The 25068-nt window shown below is 42.0% G+C and overlaps 1 protein-coding gene across 1 annotated transcript in view; it reads left to right on the top strand.

Moving 5' to 3' along the window:
- foxo3b (forkhead box O3b) overlaps window positions 1-22812 on the top strand; it is a 58256-nt gene extending 35444 nt beyond the window's left edge. The window contains exons 3-4 of the mRNA XM_042503044.1: window positions 15072-16544; window positions 18524-22812. Of these exons, the coding sequence (XP_042358978.1) occupies window positions 15072-16517 (1446 nt within the window). The 3' untranslated portion in view covers window positions 16518-16544; window positions 18524-22812. The remainder of the gene's footprint in view (window positions 1-15071; window positions 16545-18523) is intronic.
- The last annotated feature ends 2256 nt before the right edge of the window (window positions 22813-25068 follow it).

Genomic DNA, 25068 nt, shown 5'->3' with positions numbered 1-25068 from the left:
GTTTGGCTCTCTGGTCGTCATCTCGGATTTTTGGAGTCATAAGTGACCATATTAGGACATAAAGGTGGAGATAACCCTAAAACTAGCTGTTAGCTTGGTTAATAATCTTAATTTTTGCTCATGAACAACAGGTTTAAAATTACTAAAAGAGGAAGTACCAAAAAATCTGAACATCTGACTCCTTTGTTAGAAAAAATTCCCCCACGATGTCATGAATGGGGAAATAAGCATGATTACTTCTGCTGTTACTTTTGGAGTTAGCCTCAAGTGGCCATATGAAGAACTGCAGGGACTTTGTTGGCTTCATTTTTAAGCCCCGAAGGTTGCAGCTTGGTTCTAAAGTTTTCTGTGTCAGCTGTATCATTGTGGTTTTGTTAAAGGACATTTTCATGTCTATTCAAGCCCTATTCAAACTGGCAGGAGCAGAAAATGAACAAGATTTTTTCTTTCAAACCCTGAACGCCAAATAAGAAATCCTCCCACCTTTCTACTCCATTGCCCTCGAAATAGGTTTGTGGGTTGAGGTGTAGATGGCAGCTCATTTCCAAAATGTATTCTTTGTCCCCCGCTCCATATCTTCCCACAGGAACAGCAACATTCCCCTTCCTGATAATTATGAATGATTCTGCCCTTCCCCCTTCTCCCTATACCCCTCCACTTCTCTGTGCCGCTCGTATTGCACAGATGTAATTAATCATGTAGACACCCTGCTAGTCTTAATACTAAGGGTGCCCTCTTTTTCTCTATCTCTGTGTCTTCTCACTATACTCTTTATCTAGCTCTGTCTCCCTCAACGACTCTCAATCTTCCTCACATACACACACAGACTCAGTTTGAAGGTCTCATTAATCACCTGTTCACATAGAAAAGCTCTGTAATGCATACCAGTGGGATCATTTGGTGGTTGGCCTCCCCTGTCTTTCTACCCTTGTCTCTCTATACCAATGTACTTTATGCACCACCACAACACTGAGCTTTCATTCTGTGTGTGCGTGTGTGTATTAGAGTGCGTCTGTCATCAGCAAGCTCATACGCCAGGATAAATACGATAATCGTCGCTGGCAGACTTGCCCTCTGGTCCCTCTCTATTTTTAGACGTCAGATGTTGAAATAGTTCAAGTTCTTAAAAAGGGCAGGCTGCGAGTCACCATGGCATCCTCATAAAGCCGGGGCAGAGGATCTGTCAGCCCAGCCCCACAGCCAAACCCAAACAACACTCATGTCACACAGCAAATAATTTTAAATCCACCAGCTGTTTATCAACAAAAATATGAAGAGCATGTTCCCTCTGGTTGTATTTATTGACTGGCAGATGGGTTAAAGTTCTGTCAGTACTGCCTGGAGTGTAATTGTTAGTTTCACAACAAGGTCGAAAGAGTTTGACGGATTATATTTACATTTTTCTGTCCAAGGAGCTGCTGTTACAATTTATATGATGTGCAAGAAGGGTAGGACATTATTATAATATATACAGTACCCTGGATGTATCATCAAAGAGAGCTCCTTTTTTTAACCTTTTTTTACAGTGTTTGTCACAAAGTCTAGGGTATGCAGGCCATAGAGTAAGGCAGCCCCTTGGTTACCCCCTTTTTACTGTACTGTAAGTGTAGGAATTTGCGGGCAATGTTGCATATTTACAAGACTGTATAGGATCAGCTTGACAAAGTCATGGTTAATTTGCCATTAATTCAATTTGCCCATTTGTTCAAACAGTTCCTCAACTAATCAGAGGATTTTTCAACGTTGACCATCTTGTTACAATCTAATTTTCTGCTGGGAAACCTCAGATCCTGGCATTTATGTGGATGCCACTTGATACACATCCGTCACCGGAAAACCATTTTAGACAAAAGAGAAGCCCTTCATGGCAGCTGTACTCCCCGACAGCAGTGCCCCCCCCTGCAGGACAACACCATGCCACACCAAAAAACCTGCTTGGGAATGGCCTAAAGAACATTACAAAGAGCTCAAGGTATCAACCTGGTAGGGCTGGGCTATTAATTGGATTTTAATTTCAATTACAATTTTGGCTACCTTCGATTTTCAGAACAAGATAATCGAAAAAAGAAAAAAAAAAACAATTATGTGCAACATGGTGAGTCTAACAATGTTGTTCTCATTTTGTCTTATGTTTTGTAAATCGAGCGCACCCTTTCCTCAGGCTCCAAAGTCCAAACAGAGGTTTCAGCATGGGTTGAAAACAGAGAGCCACAGCCTGCTGCCTCTGGTTGTTTCGAAACTTCTCATTTTGGTTCCAGACAGCGTGTGCAGCAAGAGAGAGACTAGAGCGACAACGAGCGCAAGCAGGGAGAGCAAACGTTTGTGTCGGTGATCGTGACAGTGAGGCTGCAGTGAGAGGAGCAGAGAGTATGACATGATATGCAGCTGTGTCAACAGTTGAGGCTGTGAAGAGAATAAATGCTACAACTCCTAAAGACTCGAGATATGTTTTATGTCTAGCTTGCCAGCTGCTGATTAAAGTGACTGAAGTTAGCCCCGAAGTTAGCAAGCTAAGTTACCTTCCCACTGGAAACAGACCCGGCTCCCTTAAGGTGGACTGTTAAGGTGGACCCACTTTTCTCATTGTAGTGACACTCCCAGCTGCTTCTAAACAGATAATGGAGAAATGTCTGTCTGCTGAGTCTTTTCTCAGTTAGTGAAACAATCATTGATCCCAATTTAAAATGTATTTTACTGTTACTTATACAGTAACTCTTATGTACTGTTAAATTATATTAGTTGGGTTAGGTTTTATGATAATGTGAATATGAGCAAACTACAGTAATGTGCAAGATGTGTTACCCAGTCCTGGCTGCACCGCAAAGCTTTCATTGTTTTTCAGTTCACTTGCATTCAGTTAAAGGACATCCAGTGGTGAAAATAAACACGAGAGTTAATGTTCAATAACTGCATGATGTTCTAAAGGCAAGTGAGTAATCATGTTAAATAACTGTTAAATAATAGTGATTTCAATATCAATCAAAGTAATCGTGATTATTATTTTTGCCATAATCAAGGGGCCCTACCACCTGGCCTCCAAATTCTACAGATCCCAATCTGATTAAGCGTTCGTGGGACTTGGCAGCACCCCACCTCACAAACCATAGGGCTCAAAGGATCCACCACCACCACTCTGGTGCCAGATACCACAGGAGTTATCTGCTGTGAGGGTCCAAGGACAGAGGGATGTCATACATTGTGAGGCCCTGCCAGACTTATTGTGATTTGTGATACTGGACTTCATAGATCAAATTGAAATTATTATTTGTACAGCCCTTTGGGTCATGCCTTGTGATTGGCCTACAGTAAACTTTGACTTGACCTATCGGTAAAGCACTATGGATTTCCTTTTCAGTATATAAGGTGGCACATAAATAAATTTGCCTTGCCTTGCCAAAGGTCCTGTGTCCGTGTGTTGGCAGGTCAGAGTCAAGTCTGATCCAAGGAGGCCCCACCATGGATCGCGCATGTCCCACAAATGCTCGATCAGAATTGGGATCTGGGAAATCTGGAAGCCAGGAAGCCAGGTCGAAGCCTTGAGCACTTGGTGACATTGCTCGGACCATTCCTGAGCAGTTTTTGCATTGTGGCAGGGCACACTGTCCTGCTGGAAAGTGCTTGGGTGTCGAACTAGCCTAAAACTTCCTCAGATCCCAATCTGCTCGAGCACCCCTCGGACGTGCCGGTACCCCACCTCGCAACCCAAAGAACTCGAATAATCCATCAACAGGTGCCTGACACCACAGGACACCCCCCAGAGGTCCTGTGGCAATGCCTCAACAGGTCACCATGGATAGAACTTGGCTCTGACCTGAAACATGAACACTGGACCCCTCAGAGTGCCATCATGTCCCATGGACACCCAATCAGATTGGGTTTTGTGAAATTCGGAGGCCAGATTGACACCTTGAGCTCACTGTCAAGTCTCTCAGGCCATTCCTAAAAGTTTTCTCCAATTTGGCACATTGTCCTGCTGGGGGGCCACTGCCATCAGGGAGCAGCACTGCCATGAAAGGGGGTTACTTGGTCTTAACAGTGTTTGAGTGTGTGGTGCGTGTGAAGTGACATCCATATAAATACCAGCACTCAAGGTTTTCCAACACTGAATTGTAATAAGATGATGAATTTTATTCACTTCACCTGCCAGTGGTTTTGATGTTGCGTGCTGATCTTATTACATAGACAAAAAATGTTTTGTTTGTACACAGTCTTTTTTCCCTCACTGTTGCTTTACTCTCTTGCACGCCTTCTTCTCCCTCTGTATCTCTGTCTGAATAAGTTGTCTTTGTCTCAGCTGAGATCTTTCTGTTGTCGGTTGTGTGTGTGTTCTTGGCAGGCGCAGTTGTTCTCCGTAGCTTAAGGACAGCATGTCCTGAAACTCGGGTTGATAAAGCCCAGCAGGGATGTCCTGTGTTGTCCCAAAGCAAAGTGTACACGTCCCGCACAAAAGTGTAATGAACAGAGTGTTTATAAATGAACACTCACTGCCTCTGAACTCATGCATTTTGTTTGCACGGATGACAGAAATTAGATTAGTTTTTGTTGTTGTTTGGGGGGGGGGTTATCCAAATAATGAATGAAAATATCTAGTGATAGATTCTCCTGCTGCTTGATTCTCCTTCCAGTGTTTGTGTGTTTAACTTTCCACCATGACCGTGAGCCAGTACTCCATAGGAACTCACTGATCAAAACACAGTAACCCAATGAAGACTTGGGTAACGTGACTAGCCCTGCCTTTGTATCTGGCTGCACTGATTGGCTGTTTGAGGTGGGCTGGGTTGGCCAACTCTCCCACCTCAGGCTAACTGATTGGAGGAAACGTAAGAGTAAACAAGGAGTTCTTTGCGCATGTGGCCTTACACAACACACACAACACACTGCATGCAGGCAAAAAAATGAGAGAGGGAGAGGGAGACAGATGGGAATGATAGAAAGGGGGGGAGGTGACATTGCAGTAGTGAGGTCTCAGTGATGACAAGAGCAGTCTTTTTTGTGATTTAACAAGGTCACAGTCTTGGAAAGCAGTGTGTGCTTGTGTGTATTCACTTTAACTTCAGTTTTATTCTACGAGAATTTGATATTGCTGTTCACACCATAGCAATGGACTTTTCAGTCTCGGTAAGGCATAGATTGTACAGACCCTTTTCATGAAAAAAAAAAAATAAAATAAAATCCCGAATTTATTTGACGTTTAAATTGTCTCTTTGCGTTTCCTTGAAGACCTGAATCTATTTGCACAAAGAGGAGCAGAGGGTGAATAAGAGCAGAAATATAAGCAGAATGAGGTGTGACAGGATTCCTTCTGCCAAGCTCCAGATCCCTGTCCAGTGTACACACACACACACACACACACAAAAATACAACCAGAGCACACACAAGCTGAGAGAGACACCCAGCCGCTGGCCGGGAAACGCACATATGATTGAAGAGAATGGAATGTTCTGTCTGCAGTCCAGAGCTCAGGGCAGCTGGAACCTGGACCCAATGTGTGTGCGTGTTTCGATGAGCATGTGTGTGTGCTAGCGTAGGGTCACAGTATAAATAACCGTCCTCTCTCTGCAGTGTTAGCCCAGACCAGCCAGGCTGTTTATTTATAAACCACTTCATACGTGATAAAGACCTGCATGTCGTCTACGCCTCCACCTCACATCACCTCACAACACTTTCACCGCTCTCCTCTTGGACTTGAAACCAATTATGGTTTCCATGTCCATGTGGCTACAAGGGAATGCATAATGTAAATTTGTGACTGTAGAACAAGCTCAGCGACTGCACATAGCTACTATGACGCTTGTTTCATACACTGTTTGTTATTGTATTCCCCATAATTGGTCCATTTCTCTTAAAACAGGAATGGGGAACTTTTGTCCCCCCCTCCTTTGGCAGTGGGAGTCATTACATAAACACTGTCTACGCATGCTTTTAGCCAGTGTACAAAATATATTTTTTGACTCACCGGCCAAGGTGGCTGGTAGATGAAAACATCTACAAGCTAAGCTTAATTTTGTACTGGCCAAAATGACAAATTGCCTTTACTGTTTCACTGATACATTTGTTTCAGTACATTTCATTGAGATACAAAGGTATTATGGTGACTGCAAAAATTGAACAAGTTATCATCACAGCCACAGCATGTGAATAAGTTCCCCCTGGTAAGCTGTGATGCACTGAATCCGTCTAGGCCTTTTATTGTGAAAGGTAAGAATGGAAGAAGTGGAGCTAATAGTGCTGACAATGAGGGAGGCAAAAAAAGAGTTTGCTGTCTTGGTTGAAACTACACAGCCTCTGTTTTATGATTTCATAACCATCATGACCGTGGGCGCAACATTAGCTATCAGCAGACCAGCGGCAGGTGATAGTTTAGTGGGTCAGCTGATGTCCCATATGGTAAACAGGAGCAAAACAAGAAGCGCTATAGATGCTCAGGTTTTGCTGCACCGGCTCAGGTGTGTGTGTGTCTGGGACACAGACTGTGGAGGAGCAGTACAGCCATGCAGCCATCAATGACACCAAAATGCAGCAGTGACTCACAGCATAGTTTATTACATGGATATTTTGGCACAAACATTTATCCACCAATTAGGCCTCCAATATTACTTGTCAAATGAAAAAAATCAACCCTAATTTGACACTTGTGGGAGCTGTAACCAAAACCAAAACTTCCCCAGAAGCACACTGCACAGCACACCAACTAGCAAAAAAAAAACAGACTGATGGATTTGAAGCTGATGATGATTCTTCGAATCTCTGACTTTAAAGGGGCAGCACTACAATCAATATGCATAATGTCAGAAAAAAACATCAGAATCATGCACATACGAATGAAGCCATGAATGGTTTACTGAATGGGCCTACTGGGCACAGGCCAAGGGGCGTGAAGTTTAAGGGATCCCCTGGCCTTCACCAACAAAATGCCACTCTCATTTCCAGCCAGAAACAGATTCAAATTTACCACAAAGACACATAAAGACCACAATCAGATGCAAATGAACTGCAGATTGACATTAAATAACTCAAAAACTGGTAAAACAAACACAAAAACACAAAATGATGCACAGCAACTACAGAGAGGCATAAAATAACAAACAAAAAAATAAGTAAAATCACCACAAAGTCTGTGTGTCTTGCTCCTGTGCAGGAGAGGTGGTGGAGCGTTTTGCCTATCTGTGCCCAGGGTCCCATTGTCTAATAACACACTCGAGGATGAAGCATTGAAAAAATAAAACAAAAAAGCAATGTTAAACAGAAAAACATAACAAAAACTAAACCACTGTAACATAAAATAATTCATCCCTCCCCATTTCACTCTGGCTGGTTTACATATAAAATGCATCACTTCCAGTGCACCTGCGTAAAAAGTTGCCACTCTAGACACAAAAACTCTGGTGTACTGAGAAACACAGAGAGCTTTCCCTGGCTGTCATTTACATCTAAAAGTACCCCATTCTTGCTTTAAGCAGTCACACACACTGTTTTCTTTCCAGATTTCTTCATGTTGGTCAGGCAAACATAACAAACCAAGGAGCTCCTCCTCTTGCTGTCAGGAGGTTGCATCATGTTTTAGCACACATGTGTGTCTGCATATGCATACCCCCGACATGTATAGAAGCACGCCCACGGTCTATGATCCAGGCTTTACACAGACACACATAGTCTCTGCATGCATATGTTATATAAACACCTGTTGCCACATTTTTGTCAATTATTAATTTTTCAATTAAAAAAATACAATTTAAGGTAAAGCTCACTAATTTAAAACAGTTTTCTCTTTCACTGTTTTCCAAATAGGAGTTCGGCTATTCTTAAAAATGACATGTATTTATGGCTAAAAAAAACTTGTTTCTTTATGTATTAATTGAATGATTGGCTTATTTAAGAGGGAAAGTGCAAATTCATAATCATAACTGTAAATGTCCTAGAGTTAGCAAGACTTTCTTTCTTTCTTTAGCTTATTATCAATTCTATAAAAAACATTGCGCTCCATTTTATTGTCCTCATGTGTCTGTCGTTTTGCTAGGACGCTAATCTGTCACCTTTTTGCACAAAGTTAATCTTGTTTCCATTCTCTAAAGAAAGAGCACTGCAGGCCAGGACAAGCATTATTTCCACCGCAGCCCATTGTCAATCCCTCGTCTTAAATGGTAACTAACATTGCGCAAGCCGTCCGCTCGACCCAGCAGCGGTCACTGTTGACATTAGACTCAGATTAGTGCTGGTTTACATAATGGCTGATAAAGTGTGGTTATGTTTGGCCAGGACTCACACACACATACACACTGTGTCAGTGGGTGGTTGAGTACACCAGAGGTGTGAGGCTCAGGTCACAGAGTTGGTCCAATCATAGCAGTTGTAGCAGGGATGAAGGGGCGGGGCTAACATGTGCGAGGCGAGAGCTGCAACCTCAAAGCACTTTGACCTCTGGCACATTGCTGTCTCCTGGCTCTGTGACACTGTAACCCTCTGACCTGGCGCTTTCCTGTAGCACAACACATCAAGAGCTGTGTGTGTTTGTGTATGTGTGTGTTTCTCTGCATTTCCTCACTGCTAAAGGCAGGACAGGTTGTATCAGAGTAAGGCTGGCCAGTAAAATGTTTCTCACACACAGAGTACAGGAAGCTGGCAAAGTGTAACTGACCCAATTCATACATTTGAGTTCAGATACATGCTGTAGCTGGGTGATGAAACACACTTGCAACACCATGCAGACCCTCCCTTTTCTGTACTGCCTGGCTACGCAAACCAATTTCACTCCACCAATCCATGCAGCTCGAGCTAGGATGGCTACAACCAATCAGAAAGCACTCCTTGAATCTTCCAGACCAATCAGAGGAACCTGCTCTCTGAGTCACCTCAGGGGTCTGAAGTATTCATTTCTATACATTTACGTGCATCTATGGTATTAAACCGATATAACTCTTTGAGTAGACTTAAAATCTCCTTGAAATCCCTGGTTTAAAAATTTCAATCAACACACACCTTCTACATACAAATTTACATAAATGCAAATATATGTGTCCCCACCTACGCACCTTCAAAAATCAGAATAATGAGAGAAAGGAGAGAGGGATTCCTAGCGTGGTTGCTGACAGTGATTAATTGTTCCCACATGTTGCTGACAGACAAAAAGGCCTCTGTGTTCCTGAGCTTTGGCTGCAGCTGGTGCACGCACGCACACACACACACACACACACACACACACACACACACACACACACACACACACACACAGCTGGGGCCTGTCTCACGAAGCGAGTTCAGCTTTGTCCAGCTATCTTTGAGTCAGCTTGCTTAAAAAATGTAACTCTGGTGAACCTGGATAACCGGTCTCATGAACAGCTGACTCTGTTGACTGAGTGTTTCATAGACCAGTTTTTCCAACCAGATAAACCAAAACTACTTTGGAGGTTAGAGCAAGGCCATTCAATTACAAATTCAACTCAGCTTATTCAAACCCTTATTTGGCTTTTGGTAATTACAAATTTAAACAAGCTAAAAACAATGTAGTAAAAAATTGTTAGACAAGGTTGAATCCAAGGTTGAGTACAAAGTCTCTGAGATAAATGCTCACATGGGAGAGAATAAGGAGGTGGGGACAAAATAGAAAACAGAAAAAAAAAAATTCCAAAAAACACCCTAAAATTAGCCGGACAGTATCCACAGCATCATTATTTCTTGAAAGGTTGTTGCTTAAAGCTCTGTGTGTGTGTGTGTGTGTGTGTGTGAGTGTGAGTGTGAGTGTGAGTGTGAGAGTGCGTGAGAGAGAGATAGAGACATACGTATTTAACTGTTTTTGCTGCATAGTAGGATTTATGAATCAGAGCTGTTGCCTCAGTGAGCTGTTATTATTATTAATGGGTTTTGGGAATACCCCAGCGGAGCCACAGTAGTAAGCAGACAGTATCCCACTCACACTGCGTGACATGTACATACACACATAGAGTGCATACATTCTGCAAATAACAAGACATGTTCATTCAATTGCACGTCAAGCGCTGCTATGGATTATGCTGTATTGATTTCAGCTATTACATCTGTTTTAGTTATGAGGAGGAGATGCAGATGTAAGGGGAGGAGACGCAATTTAATGTCCCTCTTGTGTATTATGAGGATTTTCCTAATATTTTGTACACAGCGAGCCTGCGGAGACTCTTTCCACATCTGAGCCCCAAGAGTTCAGAAATGTTAAGTGAAGTATGAAGGCTGTTATCAAACCCAGGTGTGATTTAAGAGTAGTTTAATGAACTCCTGGGAAGTTAAATGATATGATTGGTTTTGTCATTAGATACAGTGAGAATCATGGCAGCCAGAAATGAGATGTTGTGGTCTGCAGAAGAGACTGAATGTCTACATGAAATGTGAAGCAAAGGAAATGTCAAAACACAAACTGTTGAAAGGTCAGTCCACTAAAATCATATAACATATAACATACTTTCCACTTACAGAACCGCAAGTGTTTCAGATTTATTTGCCAAGATCTCTGCCACTGAGACTTTTGCTACATGCCAATACCATGGAGGTGGATAAAATTTTGTTTGTGGTGCTCAAAGCTTTGAAAAATGACATTTGAAATTTGGCCTTTCCAGAATCTTGGAAATCTTTGAAATGACTGGGTTTGTGAGGACAAGTATGTGGGAGGATTTTCTACTACTACACACATGCATCACACGTAATACTGATAAATAGGAGGCGCAGTTTTCTTTCTTTCATCATGCAATCACCCTGATCTCACCCTCTTTCTCACCACCACTCACACATTATCACGGCACCCTCTTTTTATCACTGTCCCTGCTTCAGCTGCAGATTTCCTTTTATTGCTGCTCCATCACACCAAGTTAGAAATATTTCACCTTACATTTGAAGGACACGAGCCATGGCATGGAAAAGAGAAACATTTAACAAGTAGCTTTGTTGGGAGGAGGGAGTGCAAGGATAAAGGTGGTGTAGGATGAAGCGCGGGATGAGGATTGATGAAGTGTCGGGTGCTGGCAGGTAAATATTTACAGCAGCAGGAGAAGGAAACTCACATTCCATTCATTCTGCTCCCATTCATCCCTCCAAAAGTACTATTTTTCCTTTATAAAGTCCATTTTCCGCCAGTATTTACATCTCGCTGGCAGCTGTTAACACTTAGCCGGTGTGTGTATGTATGTGTGTGTGTGTGTGTGTAAAAAAATGTTCTGTAATAAAGCAGCATTACGTCAGGCCTCAAGAGATGCTGGCAGAGGATAAACACTGGTCTCCCTGGTATCTCTTCTCATCTTACCTCATTGCACAAAACACACACACACGTGGGAAATGTGCATTCACAAACACACACCATTCATGATTAAAGCTTCAGTGTAGGATATAGGGGAATATTTTTGGCCGAAATGGAATGTAGTAACTACATATAAGTACATTTTCTTTAGTGTATAATCACCTGAAAATATGAAAACATGGTGTCCAACTTGCATCACCGCCATGTTTCTACAGTAGCCCAGAACACACCAGCCAAACAGCCTCTCTGCCACAAACGCATCGTTAATATACAGATTTTTTTTTTTTTTAATGTGGAACTGCTTTATTCTGTGTTTTTACAAGTTTAATTCACCAGGTCAGTTTGTTTTGGAGAGAAAGAGACCTCTGCAGATAAGTGGGCTCTCAATAAAAACCTCTTGAACTTCTAAATATTAAGTTATCAGAGATAAAAGGTGATCACAAATAAGCAAGTGCTGGGTGAGCAGCCTGCCTCCAACATGCCAAACAGCACAAGAGAAAGACTGGTTTGTGATCACGTTTTCCTGTTTTCAAGTCGGTCATCGTAGCCAGAATGCCTGTCTGTGACAAGTGCATTGCAGATACACTGATTTTTTTAAATGTGAAACCACTTTGTTCAGTGGTTTTACCATTTTTAATCAACAGGCAACTGTTTGTTTTAGAGAGGAAGAGACCCCTGCAGATAATTCGGCTCCCAGTAAAAACCTCCTTGATGTCTAGATACTGGTTAAAATCACCGGGTCCACTTGTTTTAGAGAGGAAGAGACCTCTATGGATATTTCGGCTCCTGGTAAAAGCTTCCTGAGCAATGAACACTGAAGGAATTCCAACTGGGAGAAGTTTCAGCTGGTTACAATCTGCAATCCTCAAAGCTAGATGCCAAAAAACCTCCCTAAATCTTTAACACTGTTCCAAAACAGTGGTCAAAAAGCACACAGTCCTGCAGAAACAACTTTTGCATTTACAATTGTAATACACTCAAAAACCAAATGGAAAAACTGGACATTTCCATATAACGACCACAAACACATGCTAAAACACACACACTCACATGGGGTCATAGGTTCACTTTGGCCCCAAAGATCAGACTTTCTTGCTCTGCCAACGTAGCATTCAGAACTGTAACTTAAGCTTGTCTTTTTTTTCTCTCTGGTTGAACTGCCTTTGACCAGAATAACAATCCAGACCAAATTGTCTGTAAACGGTTGCCCAGGAAAGACAGGACTGCTTCATGGAAAACAATATTGTGATTCCCACAAAAACTCAAAGATTTTGGCTCTTGCCATTTGGAACCCAGAAATCTGTTCTGTTTTAGGGAGTAAAAATATACACAGGAGGAAAACAGAGAGGGAAAAATGCGTGCATGTTGTGGATGGCGGTTGGGTTGTTTATATGGGAGGATATAGCATAGCCCTAGAGTCCCTCAGGGCCCATAAGAGCTATGTGTTTGTGAAACAACAGAAACTGCGGAAGAGGAAAGGGGTATGGAAAGAGAAGGAGACTGAGGCAAAATAATAAATTCAGCAAGGCCTTCAGTAGGTTGTGGGGCACAAGAAGAAGAGGACAAGAAGAAAAAGTTTACTAAATGTGATAAAAGTCAATTCAAAAACTCATAACCATATATGCTAATTATCCTTAAAATGTAGTCTTATAAAGGTTAGTCATGCCCTGTTGCTGTGAGCGGATATTTGAGAATGTTACTCATTGCATGTGCACAGTTATTTCAACACTGTGTATCATCATAATGTTGTCATATAAGACCATGAAATGATGTCTTCTTAAGTAGCCAGATGGCGGAGAGTGCGTGTTAGTGTGGGTGTCTGAGTGTGCGTTTGTGAAAACGAGGGGGTTGTCCAGATGCACGTGTGCACGGGTGTAATTTACAGATCAAGTGAAGTTGGAATTTTGAGCCTTAAATAACTGCAAAGCCGGAGCTTACATCATACAACCCTTCTTTTGACCTGAACTAATGAATTACTGGAGACGAGTGGTGACGGAGCTGGAATGATATCTCCACAGTGTAAACATGTTTTGTGAATCCTTTTTGATGTGCAATGGAAACTCATAATAACATGCAACAATAAAACTTAAAAGATCTACTTCAGGGCTATAGATTTATTAAATAGTTATGCAGTGTCCTGGCCTTTGTCATTTCTGGTGGTTTAAATATAATACAACTTTGTGACATCTATTTAAAATCAACAGTGGTTCAACAGTAATTTCCTTAGATCCTCCTGCTCGCCTCTTCTCTGACTATAACTGCTCTCTCCCAGAATTAGCAATGCAATTATTAGTTGGACTGAATGTGACAAAGGTTGTAAAACTTGCAGCTGTACATCCACCATGAAAAAAATTGAGAATTTCTGCATTTAAAAGGTTGATGGCAGTGGCCTTTTAATTTCCCATCATAACTCAACAACCATGTAAGTCTACAGCCATTTAAACGGCTCTGTGAGGCCGTGCTTATGCCGTGTTCATACTATTGGCAACACAGCAACAGCACAGTCAGCTACACTGTCACCAAGTTGCCGGTGAAGTGTTGCTCAAGCTCTCATTGACATAGTTATGTTGTCCTGAACTTGTGTGTGTTGGCCACTTGTAACAGAGCACCTCTACTTTATCTATATCTATGCTTTTCATCAATGTCTAAATCCCATCACATTTAGTCGTTCCATTTTCATTAGAAAATTATCCCAAAACACTGGGAAAAATGTCCAGAAAGACTATATTATAAATTATATCAATTTTACATTTACAATTATGTTACAGGAAAAAAAAATGAAATATATGAAAATATATATAATATATTAAATGATTTTTTCAGAACTTTTTAGGTCTTTTTTGTTTGTTTTTGTTTTTTACTTTTTATTTGCATGTACTTATTTTCAGGTTATTTTCTTGTGACTTTTTGTACTAACTTTTTGCTGATTTTGGCAGCATGTCTTCTTAAGTTTCTTGTTGCCTTTTCCCCATGTTATTGAAAGAAAGCAAGTCAATTTTCTTCAGTGTTCAAATGGTTAAGGGATGATCAACGATTGGTTCTTACTACACCAATATTAAGGCGATATAAACTCATTTACTAGCAGCATCTAATAATTGTATAGTATGTAAACAAAGCCAGCAGTTAAGCCACAAGTGATTCAACAGGCAAGTTATTTGGCAATTTGGGCCTTTTAATGTGTACATACATCTCTGTGCTGTGAATAAACCTCTTGATCATTAGCAGCGGCTGTCATGTGCACCAGTTCCTCCACAATGAGCCTCTGGGGCTCGCACAAGGAAACTGCTCAGAGTTGATCAATATACACCAGACAAGACTCACACACAGCCACGCACAAACACACATGATCTGACACAGAACAAGCTCCTTAAGCAACACAGGGGCTCTTTGTATGTGTCATTCATAATCGAGGAGACGCTTGATTATAGACCACGGCCTGTTTTCTCCTTTATAACTGCAACACAAAAGCTACAGTGGAAACAATGCAGACATCAGCGCAAGTGCTGCTGCACGTTAATGTGTTCGTGTCTATATTTAGAGGAGTAACAATTGAAACAAAAGGATATTTGCTGTGTTTGTGTGTCTAGTCACCAGAGCAACTGTTTACATTGCTGCAGAATCAGTAGTGGGTGGTTTACGGATCACTGTTGTTGGACTTAATGAGAGGTATTCATTGTGCGTTGTATTGGTAAAGGGGAAGAAAGAATACAACAAATCAATATTGATGCCAGTCACTGTTTGAGTAATTGTTTCTAAAGTATTTTACACACATCACTCAACGCAGTCCCTTCTCTGTCTCTCTTTTGTGTTACAGAACTCCATCCGGCACAATCTCTCCCTCCACAGCCGCTTCATCCGCGTCCAGAACGAAGGAACAGGGAAGAGTTCCTGGTGGATGATCAATCCAGAGGGAGGGAAGGGTGGCAAGGCTCCTCGCCGCCGTGCAGTCTCCATGGACAACAGCAACAAGTACACCAAGTCTGCCCGTGGCCGTGCTGCCAAGAAGAAGGCAGCTCTGCAGGCTGCAGCCGCTGCAGCTGGTGAAGGCGGCGGAGACAGTCCATCAGGTCTCTCAAAGTGGCCCGGAAGCCCAACGTCACGCAGCAGCGAGGAGTTGGATGCCTGGACAGACTTCCGTTCTCGCACTAACTCCAATGCCAGCACACTGAGCGGTCGCCTATCACCCATTCTGGCCAACCCTGAGCTGGATGAGGTGCCTGATGATGAGCCACCTCTCTCGCCCATGCTGTACTCCAGCCCTGGTCGAGCGCTGTCTCCCGGCAACCCCGCGACCAACGGGAAAGCTGTGCCGACTGAGCTACCCCGCCTGGCCGACCTGGCAGGTACAATGAACCTGAATGACGGACTAACAGATGACCTGATGGATGAGTTGCTGGATAACATCAACTTGGTGCCAACCGTTTCAGGACCGGCAGCTCCAAATGGATCCTCAGGGTTCAATTTTGGGTCCAAAACCAACGGGCTAGGCTCCCCTTCCTCAGCCTCCTCTCCCTCCAACAACTCTTCCTCTAACGGTGGAGTTAATGGTTACAGTAACTCCATCTTTGGCCCCCACACAACGGGCTCCACACTGCGTCCGTCCCCCATGCAGACCATCCAGGAGAACAAGCAGACGTCCTTCTCCAGCATAAGCCTGTCTCGCTTTGGCAGTCAGACGCTACAAGACCTGCTCAACTCTGACAGCCACAGCCACAGTGATGTCATGATGACCCAATCTGACCCTCTGATGTCACAGGCCAGCGCCGCCGCTCTCATTTCTCAGAACTCCCGCCGTGGACTCATGCTCCGTAATGATCCCGTAATGACCTTTGGGACCACTGGACTTCAGGGTAGCCAAGGGGAGATACTACAAAGTAACAACCACAACCAGAGCTCCCTGAGGTCTATAAACGGAGGCCTGAACCTCGCCAATGAGGCTAACGCTCTGGCTAACGCCAAGCAGCAGCTCCTGCTCTCACCTTTGGGAGGAAATGGTTCCTCTTCAATGCAGATCGACACCTCGATCTTCTTAAATGGAACAGTAAGCAACAGTGGAGGGATCTGCCAGGACCGTTTCCCCACAGATCTGGACCTGGACATGTTCAACAGCAGCCTGGAGTGTGATATGGACTCCATCATCAGGAGCGAACTGATGGACGCAGACGGCCTGGACTTTAACTTTGACTCTCTGGCTAACATGAATGGAGTCGGCAACTTCACAAGCACCAAGCAGACCTCTCAGAGCTGGGTACCCGGCTGAGGGCCAGGCCGGGGAGGAGCAGAGCAGGTGGGTATGTTTGAGTGTTGTGTGCATCCGTGTAAATGATGCAGCATGTGAGCAAACGTGAGATGTGGGAATCAGGGATGCACTGATCCAAGATTTTCTCCTCCGATTTCACCAACGCCGAAACACAGGGTACAACTGATGCCAAGTAGAGATCTGATACTAGTGCTATTTTCTTCCACATCTGTTACGGTTTCTGTGCAGAACTGATTCAGATATGTAGGCTAACATTACAGTGTATAAGAATAGGAAATATTCATATACCAACATGCTTTCTTGACTTGTGAAATTTTTATTCCTTATGTTTGGAAGGGTTTTGGTGCTGTAGAACAACAGCACAGTGTCGTGAACAGATACAGACCTGAAGATAAAAACACTGAACTGCAGTATAAACCATAATCAGAGTCAGTGCTCCTCTCATTGTCCTGTGAATCCACATGGAAAAGATTCTCTCAAGTAATTACATGCCTGTGCATCTCCTCACTAAACCACCTCAACTGTGCAACTTTGTATTTTACTCGAATCAAAACCAACCTGCTAAACAACGTAGCTTCTCCACTAGTGTTATTCCAATTGTAGCTGCTTAAAGTTTGCTTTGAATAAGATATTAACAGTCCTTGTTTCCATGGCTCTTCTCATTTATCAAGATTTGGTAAATATAATACAGAGTGTATTAAATACACAAGGGGTTCAAGATGGTGTTCCCACAAAAAGTAAAAAATCACCTTTATCTACTTTTCATAAAGTAAATCTTTGGAAATGTTAGCTAACTGCAAAAGTTCCTGTTAACACTTGATTTCACAGTAAAGGTCTGCCTCTGCCTTCACAGTAAAATGCTTTTATTGTGAAGCAATGTTATAATCAAAACCAACTAAACTGAGGTCAAAACAAGTAGAGTATATTGCTACTAAGACAAGACTTTGAAGGGTCAAGACCAGACCAGACTGAGTCCCGCACTGCATGACACACTAAAATGTGAAACATGTAAATTACCGGCACTCCTCAAATTGATCTGGAAAATCCACATTCCCATGAAAATACCTACAGAAAACAAATGGAAATCCCTCTTCATTCACCTCTGTAACTGCCATCCAGTATATATGTGTGTATGTATTGATGAATATGACAGACATTATAGTAACCAATATTTCGAATGAGAAATAAGTTATTGGTTGCATTTGATGCCGGAAGCAGTGTTGGACGTAGCAGAGTCGGCGCCCTAGGCAAGCTCCCCACCCCATTCACCACCAAAAATATGTATATATTGTCTGTAATTCTTACTGAGCTAATGAGACATCAACACGAATTAACAACTTAGCTAAGTAATAATAAAAAATAATAAAGGAATATTGACTGAATATTCTATTGACTATTGAATATTGACTGAATATAACTTTTTGACTGAAAGGATTACTCACTGATAAACACATTAAAGTGGACTGCACTGGTAGGACGAAAGGTGGTACCCCTTTGGCAGCCCCCTCACTTATGTCACCTATAGGAAGATCGACCACTGGCAGAAAGTTTTACATCCAGTCAGTCATATTTTTAAATAAATCAGACAACGCACAGGCAATTAAGTGATATCTCCACAGTGGTGTTCTTAACCAGTCTTGAAATAAAAAAGCCTACTTTGTTTAAGATCTAGTAAAAATGCAGTAAATTCTGAGGAGACAGAGATCTTCAAAAAGTGGTACCTGTCTGTCTTGATATCTGTCTTGAGACTGGGGAGGAGCCTATCTGGAGTGCTACAACACTGTTGTGAAGTAACTACCAACAGTAGCTTTAAGCACTTAAACTCACCGCTGCAAAGTGGAACACAAAAAAGTGGACTGGTGACATTTGGCTAATGCTTGATCGAATCTGTGTATTCCTTAAAAAACATTTAACTTTAGAACAGGTTTGTACACAAGGTTTTTCTTGCTTTTACTAAGTAAAGTACGAATACTCAGACATAATCATCTCGTCCTTTATCTCTCCAGGTCTGAACTGTGTAGTGCAAGAGAAGATCAGACACACAACACCCTTTTTGCCAAACCTGCCATCAGCACAACGTAAAATACAAACCCTGTGTTTACAGAAGAAGACTTTACCTTCGCTCCCACACTGGTGAACCATGAATGATCCAACAGACTCTAGAGATACTGCACATCAGCCCTCAAAGCCTCCTGTGAAACAACAACAACAAAAAGAAAGCTATGTCAAACTCACAAATCTTAGAATTATGCAATTTTTCCTTTGACACCCAGTCTGTTGATATCAAAGAGACACTGTTTTATCAGAAGGGGTTTCAGGTGGAATACAAGGACTTAATATCAAGCAGAGATTGAAGGAGTGCACGGTGCAGTTGTTCCCGTTGAAGACAAATAAAAGTGTAAAGAAGTGATGTGGTGTAAATCTGATCCAGTGGTTTCCTGGGATGTGTTATGTTGAAAAGAATTTCCCTCTGTTCCCACTTTAGTGATTTTAAATGTTCAGTGTTTGTTTTTTGGATTTTCTGTTTTATCATTAATTGTTTCTGCATCGTACATGTCTTTACAAAAAGAATTGGTGTATTGATGAAAGATGAAAATGGAGTATCTCACTCGCCGAGTGGCCACACTTATAGAACATGCAATCACACAAATGGACAAACCCACAATTTTTCTCAGTTTGCAAAACTTCAGAACCGTTAGAAGTTAAAATATCTCAACTGAATGCCACGCACTTCCAGTTTTGTTATTATAAATTGCTTCATTTAAATTAAACGCTGCATACTGAGGGTTATATTACAATTAGCTGAATATTACAAAAATATTTGCTATCTTTTGTGTATATCTAACTGTAAAAAAAGAAAAAGAAAAAAGACAAACATTAAAATTATCATGGATATTTGTACAGTGCAGGGCAGTGTAAAGTTCAAGAGGGAGGGGGAAAGATCTGACTTTTCTTAGATTTCTTAAATTCTGGTGTCAAGGTCGTTTATCACTGCATACGATGTAGCCAAAATGAATACCTGTGTCCTAGGGTTGTGAACATTTCCACACCATACAGGTGCTATGTAAACAGTGTTGAATCCTGCCCCGCGAGCAAGCCGTGCATTTTGTTTGTTCGTTTTTTTATCCACGACCTGCAGAAGCCCAACGCTGGCTACTTGTAGCGCGAACCTGCAGATGGCGGCAGCGCTGGCGGGGAGGGGAGCAGGGTTTTAGGCTCATTCCTCTAGAAGCCATTTGTTTCTCGAGTAAAACAATAAGCTATCTCTGTATATTGCCAAATTACTTGAAACAAACAGTAGGATATGCTGGCAGCCAAATCACAGCACACATACACATTATATTGCACACACATACAGTAGATAGAAGAAATAATACCAGGGATCTGTGTTAAGCTCTGCTGTTTTCTTGTCATGAGCTTGTGGGGCTTCTTATGCATATATAGAATCACTCAGGGGGGAAAAAGGGAGGCTTCCCATTTTAAGTAACATCAAGTCACATTCTAACGGTATTTTAACATTTCTTGATTAAAAAAAAAAAAACTGTTTGTGTTTGTGAATTTGTAACCTGTGAACTTCTGGCCGTCAAGATGAAGAGGGAGATAAAAGTCAGGATTAAGACTTCTCACGGTCTGGTATTTTTTTTGGTTTTGCTGTCTTTTTTTTCCCCTCTTGTTGGACTCGTGACACACATCCCCTCATGGACACGCCTGGTGCTCCTGCAGGTGACTTCCTGTATCTCCTGAGTACATGTTAATGTGTGTGTTATTCTGTGGAGTTTATTTCTGTTGAATTAATCTCACAAGGATGTGTAACTCCTCACTATCCCTCATGGTGCATACAGCACAGCTGACTGTATGCATGTATGTATTTATGCATTATGAATTGTGTGAAATGCATATATACTCGCTGTATGTCCTTATATACTCATGTAGTACTTGACCCTTGGATTTTGTGATACCTCTGAAGGTAAAGTTGAAGATATAATGAACAACGTTACATGCCTGTTGGGAGGGAACACTGTTACCAGCGATTTAATTGTTGAACCAGATTTTTGAAAATGGTGGAAAGCACCATTGTTGTAGCATCTGGGCGCCCTGGTATCCCTTCTCTGTCTGGGGTAGCGACTGAAGTGTGTGCCCCACTGTGTATTATAGTGTACAGATGTGTGTATATCACTTTGAGGCAGAGACAGAGGAGTGTGTGTGCATGGTTGGCTAGAATGATCTACTGTGCTATCTGAGGTTTAGTGCATGACCTAACTGTACCCCATAGACCCTTCAAATGGTGCCGTCCTGCAACAGAAATTGTAATACAGAGAGGCACCCTGTGTCTTCAAACATTTTCTATTTTTAAAAATCAGGGCTTACGGAGCAGTTAAGATTCTGTGCACTAACTACAGGCTGTTTGTAAAGATGGACAACGCTTCTCCGCTTACCCCCACTGTACACAACTGAAGCCAAAATATCCTATGGATGTATAAAGAGAACTAGACACAGCATTGAACATGGGGCCCTATTCATTCCTCTGAGAGTAGCTTAGTGGCACAAATGGTTTAATTGCCACATATAAAATTGCTTAGACACTCTGGGGATGATTGGCAGTACTTTCACGCTGTGCGACCCATACAGCAGACGCACAAGAGACTTGCGGTGGCTGAGCAGCTAACTTCTGCCAACTGAAGGGCTAACTTCCTGTTCAGTGCTCTGTTAACGTGAATGGAGATAAAATGATTTTATCTTGTGTTGACAGAAAATGTTAACAGACCAAAACGATCAAATCCCCCCCCCGATAAAACGAGTCATTTTGTGGGGGTTGTGACGCTCAAAAAAATGTGTCCAATGATTTTAAGACATGTCTTTTACCATGTAACTCAATGGGAGAAAAGTCTTTTTCAGGCCGCAGGGCATCACATGGTGTAATTAAACTGTTTGGCCACTATGGGCGCACTTTTTGGCCTCATACAAAACTGAAGCCAGAATAACACAGATACGGCTGCTGCCATCTTGTTCTGGTGACATCGTTTGGAGCCAGAGTCTGTGCAGTAGCGAGCTCCACTGTATTGAGTTCCTACCCAAACACCCGTTAAACCAATTACAAGCCACGCCATTGATCACAAGCATACGAACTGGCAAACTAAATCATCAATCGCGACATCAAACCCCCTTTTTATAGTATAAATTAACTAATTAATGCCAAATTTAACAGAAAAATTAACACTCAAACATACATCAGTGTGATAGGAACAACCGAAAATGACAGAAACCATCTATAGGAAAAATCCGTCTGAATTTTTAGTTTGGCCCATGTCCCATTTTTACAATCTATATTGCAGCCAGCCACCAGGGGGCGATCAATATGTTTTGGCTTCAGGTTAGGAGAGCTGTCATGTCGACTATCTTTATTATACAATCTTTGGTACAGACACAGAGAAAGCCTCCTTTACAGACGTTCCTCAGCTTCACACTTTATGATTGACTGATTTTATGTCGAGTACAATAGGTTCACGTCCTGGTGCTCTCAGTTAGTGTTTGGTCATGACTGAGACATGCTTAAACCGTCATCTGACAACAAGCTGGAATTTCCTACACCATCACATCTAAACTTTCCAGAGCATTTATCACATGTCTTTTGGCAGGGGGGAATCCTGAGCCATCACCTGGACTGCTGAGCATTTGAATTTATCCACACTGACTGTGCTAAATATAATGAGCGCTTCACTCCTCCTGTGAAGACGACTGACAAGGTGAATCCAGGGAACCCTGTAATCCTTTCTGTTTAAAGAAGGGTTATTTGATCCCTGATAAACTGCAAATCTCAAGTGCAGGAAGGCGTTCCTTACACGCATTCAGTGTAAAATGTTTCAGCTCTTCAGGGAGATAGTTTACACTTAGTCATAGTGGAGCAGGCCTTCCACACAACCACTCAGTGCTTCATTCAGGCACAGATCATCTCCTCTTGTGTCCAACACACACCTGCAGCAAAAACGTGCAAATTTAAAGCTAAGAAAAGCAAAAAAAAAACAACAAAAAAAACAAAGAAGAAGAAACATACCACTAGATACCTTAATCACCTCTTGGACGTTTCCTTTTCATTATCTTTTCCATCCTTGTTTAGAGGCCCAGGCCAGCGCCCCTCCATACGCCCTCTGAACTTTGCCCTTTATTAATCTTGCTTCTTCTCGACTTGATGTTAGTGGGTATTTTTCCTGTGTATTCCATTTTGAATTGTAATCTAGTTTGTATAAGAAATGGTGCGCATGTAAATAAAGCTTGGTGAGGCTCCACACCCTTTCCATGTCTGTGTCTTAACTGATTTTTATTGCTGTGAAAATATTAAAGTATTAGAAGTACATTAATTTCAGGAGTGCTCTTGCAGCACAGGGCAGCCGTTAACAGCTCATATCACCAGGAGAGGAATTTTCAGCCCAGCAAGGAAAAAGCTACAGCCCTTGCCTGCCTTACATATGATGTTAATTCATGTTATCCTCCCAAGTTTTTTCCAAAACAGTGTGTGCGGAGCACTCGTGCATGAACAAATTTAACCTCACACTCCCTCCAGGACATAAATCTCTTTCTCACGTCAGTCTAAACAGCAAAACAACTCCATGTTCTTCTCAAGTTCCTGGAAGTCCTCTTGCACAATGTTTGTTTTATGCATTAAACGAGAGCAGACTACAGCAACCCCCTGATACCTGACACCAGGCTGGGTGCTTTTCTTCAGTTGTTGCGAAACATAAAAGGGAAGGGGAGAGGGGGAATAGTCGGAGATGGGGTCACTTGCATGTCTAAAATTTTCCCCAGGCCTCTGCACCGAATATTAACACAGACCATAAACCAGTCACTCCACTACTGCTCCTCTTATTCTCCTTCTAGCCTCCCCCCTGTTGAGAACAGCCAATTGGCTACTTCCCCCTGTGCCAGGGGTCAAGTCTGTTGATCATAAAAAGATTATTCAAGGGATGCACGACATTAGCTTTTTTATATCCGATGTGCCAATACATAACAACTAATTTGGCCTATAGCTAATACCTAAACTGATATATCCACTTTTTTTCTCCAGCTAATTTTAGTGATCATCAAGTTTCTTTTGTAGTAGAATTACATCATATTGCGCATACAAGTTACTCGCGTCTAGTCAAAATCTGGTAATTTCTGTGGTTGCATTGGAGGAACTTGATGAAGCATTTTTGACTTATGACCTAAAAAGTGGTTTCTTATCATCAAACTTTACACATTATAAAACACTGATACAGCCAAAATAGTTCCTACATGAGACCGCTCACAACAAGGTCTGTGGATTATCTTGAATAACCAGGTCATGATTTCTGAAAAGAGAAACTACTGTTGAGATTTTCAAATATATTCATATGGCTCTTTAGACAACACAAGTCGAGCACAATCCAGTTCCATTATATTGAGGCAGACATCTCTTGGATCGATATCTCCAACACTTTCCAACTCACACCAAAAAAATCTAGATTGATTAATAGCACTACAGATAAAATAAAAGCATGTATTTTTGATTTTTGGGTGAACTATCCCTACAACACAAAAGCAGCAAAAATACATTGACCTATTAAAACATTCAATTACAGCCTCTGCCACCACCCACATTTATTGTTCGCTCCCTATAATGAACATACAGCTGCAGACCCACTTCATCAAAGCGCTGTATATTCACAGCACCGCAGTCTTTGTCAGAGTAAAAACCAGCTGAATAATTTGTGAAACCCAAGCCGTGTCGTCATATACAGTATGGTACATTCATAACCTCGCTGCCATTGTTGCCAAACCCAGGCCATGCATCAGGTACTTCAGTTCTACCAATGTGGCCCTTTCATTTTGTACAAAAATAAGCAAAAGAACCTCAAACAAACAAAGTCCTCTCTGTTTGCTCGGTATCTTCAAGCACTCTGTCATGAAGAAGAGACATTTTAGAAAGGATGAAAGAATTGGAGGGAAAAAAATCCACTGTGCTCTTCCAAACACACATTGCCAAAGCTCAGGGTTGACTGCAAACTCCAAAGTACTCAAACATGCTTTATGACTGAAAAAGCAGCCTCACCACAACTACAAATACCAAGCCCACATTTCAATAGCAGTTCCCAGTCAGCTGGTCACCTGACTGGCTACATGTCTGGCCTGGCTGCAGCCGCACCAGCCTGTCTGAGGTCACTGAGGTTACTGGCTGAGTGGAAACTCTTCTTGTCTGTGTTTTCAAAACTTATTTTAGAGAAACTATCCAGATTCAACATTTAGCGATTTTGAGCCCTAGCATGATGATGGATGTTATTTTTTAGCTTTAAACTGACAGGAAACTAAATGAGGTTTTCATATTTACACCATAAGTTTACATTTTCTATGGTTTGAGTGTTTTCAAAGATATATGCTTGTGTCATTTTATCAACACCAATCAGTTTTCTGATTCTTATTTCGGGCCGATTGTCTCGCCAGCTTTTATGTCGTGTCGCAGCTAACTGACTGTGTCAATTTGTTTGCCCACCGTCTTCGTCTCCACCCACATTTTGGTGTTTTATTCGCCTCTCCTTTG

This window comes from Plectropomus leopardus, chromosome 16, assembly GCF_008729295.1.
Source record: "Plectropomus leopardus isolate mb chromosome 16, YSFRI_Pleo_2.0, whole genome shotgun sequence".
Lineage (NCBI taxonomy): Eukaryota > Metazoa > Chordata > Actinopteri > Perciformes > Serranidae > Plectropomus > Plectropomus leopardus.
Note: the sequence above shows the minus strand (reverse complement) of the source record. Positions and strands in the feature narration are given on the sequence as shown.